At 40.0% G+C, this 7,276-nt stretch overlaps 1 protein-coding gene across 2 annotated transcripts in view; it reads right to left on the bottom strand.

Annotated features, from left to right (window-relative positions):
* The window catches only part of LRP5 (low density lipoprotein receptor-related protein 5), a 126,885-nt gene that overhangs the window by 41,258 nt on the left and 78,351 nt on the right, over positions 1-7,276 (bottom strand). For both annotated transcript variants that reach the window (XM_009996428.1, XM_009996429.1), the window contains exons 7-8: positions 3,444-3,660; positions 1,660-1,949 (exon numbers count right to left, since the gene is read on the bottom strand). In XM_009996428.1, coding sequence (XP_009994730.1) covers positions 1,660-1,949; positions 3,444-3,660 — 507 coding nt within the window. The remainder of the gene's footprint in view (positions 1-1,659; positions 1,950-3,443; positions 3,661-7,276) is intronic.

Here is a 7,276-nt window from a genome sequence, read left to right as displayed (position 1 = left end):
TAATTCCCTTTTGAAAATGCATCCTTGGTTTTGTAACCAGAGGCAGAAGGAGATCAGGAAAGCGGTGGTTACCAAAGGAATGGGAGATGACTATGGTCTCTGAAGTTACACTACCTGCTGCTAAGTTGCAGGAGGTGGGGTAACAAGGGGAATAAAAACCCACAAATACTGAAATATATATGCTGCTATGTATGTGAAAATACAGTATGCTGGATAATTCAGAAGGCCATAAACAAGTAGAATGTTTTCCAGTTCTGCATAGAGACTGGGATCTATGTACTGATTAAGGGAGTGGAACATCTCCCTTATGAGGAAAGGGTAAGGGAACTGGGTCTCTTTAGCTTGGAGAAAAGGAGACTGACGGGTGACCTCATCAATGTTTACAAACATGTAAGGGGTGAGTGTCAGGGAGATGGAGTTAGGCTTTTCTCAGTGATGACCAGTGATAGGACAAGGGGTAATGGATGCAAATTGGAGCATAGGAGGTTCAAAGTGAATATCCGAAGAAATTTTTTTACTGTTAAGAGTGACAGAGCACTGGAACAGGCTGCCCAGGGAGGTTGTGGAGTCTCCTTCACTGGAGACATTCAAAATCCACCTGGGTGCGTTCCTATGTGATGTACTCTAGGTGACCCTGCTCTGGCAGGGGGGGTTGGTCTAGATGATCTTTCGAGGTCCCTTCCAACCCCTAGGATTCTATGATTCTATGATACTGACACATTTGAAGTAACATATTTTCTACTAGAAATTATTAGGATAACCATAGCTCCGGCTCTCCATATGGTTGTGTGAGATTCACTTGATAACTGTGCCTGCAGTACACTAAATTATTACATGGCACTGTTCCTGAAGGAAAGCAACACTATTACCACTGAATGAAGCATAACCCTTATTAGTCTTCACAGAGAGGCTATGGAAACCACATATGCTCTGCGATCACTGAAGTGAGCCCTGTTATGGCGTAGGCACATTGGGAAGGAAACTGTGATTGCTCTTGAAAAACCTATTAAGAGGCTAAACAAAAGAATTCAGTTCCATTACTTAAAACTTTAAAAGGAAAGAAACACTGATAAACAGCAAGCACAATGCTCACTTTAGCATGCAACTTGTGAACCAAACAAGTCACAAGAAATGGCAAACTCATGGGAAACATTATGATCGAACTGGGGACAGGTGGGAGCTTAACACAATGTGAAGGAGATTGGACAAGCTCCCTGGCATTTTCTGTGCCAAGCTGGAGCCACAACTAACAGCAACCAATCCCAATTTCATTATCAAATATTAATATTGAGTAATGTCTGCCAAGTCAAAACTGGAAGAGGATAGAAAGCTCAGGGGGTTGCAAAGCTCGATATTTAAATTACTATGTGACACGAAAACAACTTTTCTACAATAGATACATAGGAACAGATGTAGAATCCCAGACTTAAGCATTTGGTATGAGCAGACACCACTATGGATTTTTATTTGAGCAGGAAGATGCCTGTCACCCAACTGTGCATTCAACAATGCAACTCTCTTCATCTCCAAGAGCCTCCTTGGATGCAATTCAATGACAACATTAGCAACTGCGGGACAGATCATGTAACAGAGACCTTTGTTAGATCAAAGTAACTGCTTTGTGGCTTTAAATTCAGGGAATTCACATATCAGTAATACCTTCAAACTAACATCAGTCCAATATATTCTGTTATCAGAAACATCAAAATCCAGAGCAGATGCTTCCTTGACTCCAGTAAGAGGAATAGCAACATCATTATTATTGGTTTCAAGGGAAATCCTATGAATTGCTGCTCTGCTTGTGAAAACTAAGAAAGCTTCAGGAATTATGCAAGTCTTCAAGTCACTCAACAGCTCAAGGCCAATGGGACAGGCACATTTGGTCTCCAGGGGTGTAAAGAAACACAGATGGCTGCAGCCTCCGTTGTTGTCTGAACATGAATTAGTTCCTTAAAAACAAAACAAAACAAAACAGATATTGGTGCATTGTGGAGGTAGGAGGCAGGGAGGCTGAGTGAAAAAGCAGTGTAATTATAATTTTTAAAAATAAGGTACACTATGGGTTGTAAACAGGGAATTTTTTTTAAAAACCAGCATTCAACACTGTTTCTTTCCTTCTACAACAGGATTAGGAAGCTGGTCCTACCCTTCCTATAGAACAACTAACAGCTGCAAACACATCCTTCTAATTTCCCCGAAGATTAAATTCCTTCCTTGAAGGTTAAATAATTACACATGTATGCAGCTTGGTTATTTTTGGCCAAGTACCCCATCTTTGTATCTCTTTGAAACCCCTAGTTTTACAAATGTTCAATGATACATAACAGTGAGAAAAGATCTGGATAACCAGTTGTCTAATTTAAAGCTGACAGGATTCATTAGCAGAGGCAGTTCCAACAAAGTTACCACAATCTCTCACTCATTTTTTCACATGAACAATTGTGACTAGATGGGAATGTGGCAGTGAAAGTAAGGACCAAAAGATAAATCAGTGTCGTTCTCCATCTGCTGGAAGCAAGGATTTAGATATTTAAAGACTGTTACCACAAATAAAATCTCCACAATCAGTCTCAATCAGGTGTCTTTTTATTTTCCCTTTTTAAAGCATATACATATTTCAGACTGATGCTGTAACTTGCAGCTTGAGGACTTGATTACCCTTCAAGTAAAGATTCCTGAAAGGCTTGAAATCCATGTATGGCAGTGTGCAACTTGACAACTTACTTTATGTGATTCTATTGCAACTATTCTCAGCAATTTTAATAGCTGACCAACTAAAACATTCACTGCTATGCCCAAAGTCCAGTGTTCCAGGTAGAAGACAGATCTGTGGTGAACACACACCTATCATGAATTATTAGTGAAGCCAGGAGGTTCTGTGACAAACTTATCTGTGGAATGCTAGTAGAGGATCTAAGAACACTGGCTGCACCTTTCAGCAGATGCAGTGGAAGAAGATGGAGCTTCAGCTGCTGATCCCATACTAAGGGCAAGATTTAATTGTAAAGATTTAAGCACAATTTAGGTTAAAGTTAATATTTCAGTGCCACATACTTTAAGGCAATCTTGTAAAGGCCACTAACTCCTCCTGTATCACCCAGCATAGTAAAAAGCATGCGTTTACTGAACATCATTGGGACTTATTACTGGAAGAAAAGAGCAACAGAAAATGGAGCAATTCTGTGAGCACCAGAAGTAATGATTCCTATAGATTGGAAGCAGGAATAAAATCCTCACAAAAATTCAAGGACTGTAATGGAAGCTGTGGAAGAATTATGTCAAATGTCTCAAAAAAACTGGATGCCTGTAATTCTTCTGCAATACTGTTTTCCCAACTTGAAAAATAATATGTTAAAAGTATTCAAACATATGAGACCATGGTTGCTTAATCAAAACAAGCCTATCTAGAAAGTACTATACATCCTATGATTGTTCATGCTTACCAAACACTTTAGCAACACTTGTTGCTTTGAGGCCCATTAAGTCTGGCAGCTGATCAATAATGATGTCTCTGCTAGCCTTTATCTTGTGTACTCTTTCAATGCTTCGTCTTTGCCAGTCAGTCCAGTATATGTAATCTCCTAGCAGTGTGAACCCAAATATATGTGGAAGCTTATCTTCAAGGAGAGTTTTCCTCATTGTTCCATCAACATTTATGACCTGTGAGGTGCGTGAGAAAAAAAAAGAAAAAAAATAATCTTTTATATTGAGGGTAAAATTAAAGTGAAAATATCAAACACATTTTGACAACTTTTCTACTTTTATGCAAGAACCTCCAGAAATTCACAGCATGCTTCTTTCAAAAGAGTGTACCTCTAGGTTTTTTGAAGAAGAAATACACTGGAATGACAAGACTGAAAGTGGCTTATCTCACCCCTTTTGCATTGAAAATCCCAAGGAATAAAAATTAAACTTGCATCAGTTCAAACCTTCAAAGACCACTGCAAAGGGAGTAGTTTTTTATACATGAGTGAGGTCCAGGAGATTTTTAATCTCTATTCATGTCTTTGTCACACTACTGAACTCTGTCCCCAGAAAAAAAGGATTGCTGGAATGACCTTCAGTATTCAGTTGCAGGGAACAGAGGCCATTAAAATTATTTCAGGGCACAACAAGACAATATAGAATCTGCACTTGCTGAAATTTCACTTTTTACCATAGAATAGAATTAGGTTTTTCTCACACAAGATCTTTAAGATACAAAAAAAGTACTGGCTTATTGGCATATACATTTGTATTTCTAAAATTGCAAAGAAAGCAAAATAGTATTGGAAAAGGGATGATCCCCATATATATATATACACACACATATATATAGACATGCATACATATGCATACTATTGGTTCATTATTTAATAACCAACTATTACAATGACCTTGTGCTACCCTTCTTCGCTTGGCATAAGGAAAGAGATCCATATAGTCTGACCTTACTCAATAATCATTGGGTAAGACAGGATTAAAATGTCCATCATAGAATTCGCCATGTCACACACCTAAGGCTACCTCAATCTACTACAGAAACTGCAATAGTATTTTCAATCATCCCGACATCTCTTACTCATGGCAGAGTGTATATTTACAAGAAGCAGGCAAAATATTTATCTGAAAAATCCTCAGATGGCTCGCTCCCCATCTTGATTCTTGTAATTGGTAGCTGCAATGTGTACAGTATTTTTAAGGTGCCACTTGAAAATTTATACTGTGAGCAGCGTCAAGTTCAGTATCATATTAAAATGAAAACAAAGGAGCACAATTTAAGACAATTGATTTTTCAACATGATTCAATGAAATCTCCATTCGTTGCGACAAATCCTTCACAAGTAGACAACTGCTGCAACTTAGGCTACCACAGCTCGTGATTAAGCTTTCAGTTTCCTCTTTTACTTTGAAATTACTCAATTCTTCAAAGTACTAAGCTTGTACCTTACATCCTTCCATGTGCAACACTGTTATTGTGATTTATAGACAACTATGGTAATTTCAACACTGTATCATCCCAACTTTAAAACTGCTAAGTGTTTAAGCAATGTTTATTATTTAAAAATGTCTGTAACTTAAATGCAATGTAATATTGCATTATTAAATGCCTAACAATATTATCGACAGCCAAAATCAACCATCATTTTAAACACTTTTTAATACAAATATTATAAAACAGTAAATTGTAAGGCTCTGTCCATACACGGTAAGAACCAGAAGCACCTACAATTTCTTTTTTTTTCATGTGACCAATGAAAATCTCCACATCTTACTAAATTAGCTTGTGACTTTCAGTATGTTCTCTCACACCCATAGTAGATATTCACATAAATTAAAAAATGAAATCTACAACTTGAAACCTTGTAATACTTTTTAAATTTGCGAAAACAACATGTATTTCTTTCATGACACCATTAATTTGGGCACAACATTTCCCCTTTAGAAAAACACAAATAAGATGCGGTCACCAATCTTATACATTAATTTTATCTGAAAAAAAAATGTTAAATCCTAGCACACTGTATTGGGTTTGTATGGCAAGGTTTTGGTAGTGGGAGAGACTACAGGGGTGGCTTCTGTCAGAAGAGGCTAGTAGCTCCCCCCATGTCTGATGGAGCCAATGCTAGCTGGCTCCAAGAGAGACCTGCTGTTCACCAAAGCTGAGAAAGTCAGCAATGGTAGTAAAGCCTTGGTGATAACATATTTAAGAAGGGGGAAAAAACCTGCTGGGCAGCAGCAGCTGGAGAAGAGAGTGAGAATAGGTGAGAGAAATAACTATGCAGACACCAAAGTCAGTGAAGAAGGAGGGGAAGAAGGTACTTCAGTCACTAGAGCAGGGATACCCCTGCAGCCCATGGTGAAGACCATGGTGAGGCAGGTTGCCCCCCTGAAGTGCATGAAGGTTAGTGATGGAGCAGTATCCACTTGTGGGCCATAGAGGTCCCCATACTGGGGCAGATGTATGCATCCAAAGGGGCTGTGACCCCACTGAGGGCCTGTGTCAGAGCAGGATCCTAGCAGGACCTGTGATCCCATGCTGAAGCCGGTTTCCTGGCAGGATTTTTGGCACTGCAAGGGACGCATGCAGGAGCTGTCTGTTTCTGAAGGACTGCACTCTGTGGAAAGTCTCATGCAATTCATGAAGAACTACTACTCATGCGAAGGATTTACTTTTGAAAATTTTGTGGAGGACTGTCTCCCATGGGACAAAACCTATGCTGAGCTGGAACTAGATGATCTTTAAGACCCATTCCAACGCACAACGTTCTATCATTATATAATCTTTCCCTGTCCTTACTTCAATCCATGACCCTTTTGTTATATTTTCTATCTGCCATCCAGCTGAAAATGGGCAGTTGATAGAGTAGCTTGGTGGGCACCTGGCAACCAGCCCAGGTAAAGCCAATGCGCACAGACATACAACACACACTCAATATTGAAGTATTCACCACAGAATCATAGAATGGCTTGAGTTGGAAGAAACTTTAAAGATCTGCTCTCTTGAGGTCAAGGGTAGTGAGCTTGCTTTGCTCCTTCCTTGCTGCCCTAAGGATCCCCAATTCAACCATGTCGTGGTCGCTCCCATTAAGTTTTAAATCCTCAACCAGCCCATCTTGGTTGGTGAGAACAAAGTCCAGCATAGCACCTCTTCTTGCTGGTTCCTCTACCATTTGGAGAAGGAAGTTGTCATCAATGCACTCCAGGAACTTCCTGGATTGCTGGTGCTTTGCTGTGTTGTCCCTCCAACAGATACCGGGCTGGTTGAAATCCCCCATGAGGACCAGGGACTGTGAGCGCAAAGCTGCTCTGATCTGCCTGTAGAGGGCCTCACCCACTCGGTCATCCTGGTCAGGTGGCCTGTAGCAGACCTCCAGTCTCCTTCCTGCCCCTGTCTTCCCTTAACCCTGACCCCATAAAGTTTCAGTTGACTCCTCCTCCATCCTCAGGCAGAGCTCCACGGACTCCAGCTGGTCACTGATGTAGAGGGCGACACCCCCTCCTCTTCTGTCCTGCCTGTTCCTTCCTGAAGATCTTACACCCAATCATTCCCACACTCCAGTCGTAGTTGTCATCCCACCATATGTCAATGATACCAATAACACCAATCAAACAGCAGAGAGAAGCAGTCAACTACTGCATCCTATGTTTATCTATACACAACAAATATATAATACAGTCTGCCTTGCAACACTATAGTACAGTTGTTTTCAATTTCAGAAAAAAAGAACTTTAAGACTATCTAGCAGCTTATGTGAATTTGAACATGTGCCACAATGAATTCTCTCCAGAGAAA

This window comes from Chaetura pelagica, unplaced genomic scaffold (genome assembly GCF_000747805.2).
Source record: "Chaetura pelagica isolate M959 unplaced genomic scaffold, ChaPel_1.0 scaffold74, whole genome shotgun sequence".
In the NCBI taxonomy this organism is placed as follows: Eukaryota; Metazoa; Chordata; class Aves; order Apodiformes; family Apodidae; genus Chaetura; species Chaetura pelagica.
This window is presented reverse-complemented; position numbering and strand designations above follow the sequence as displayed.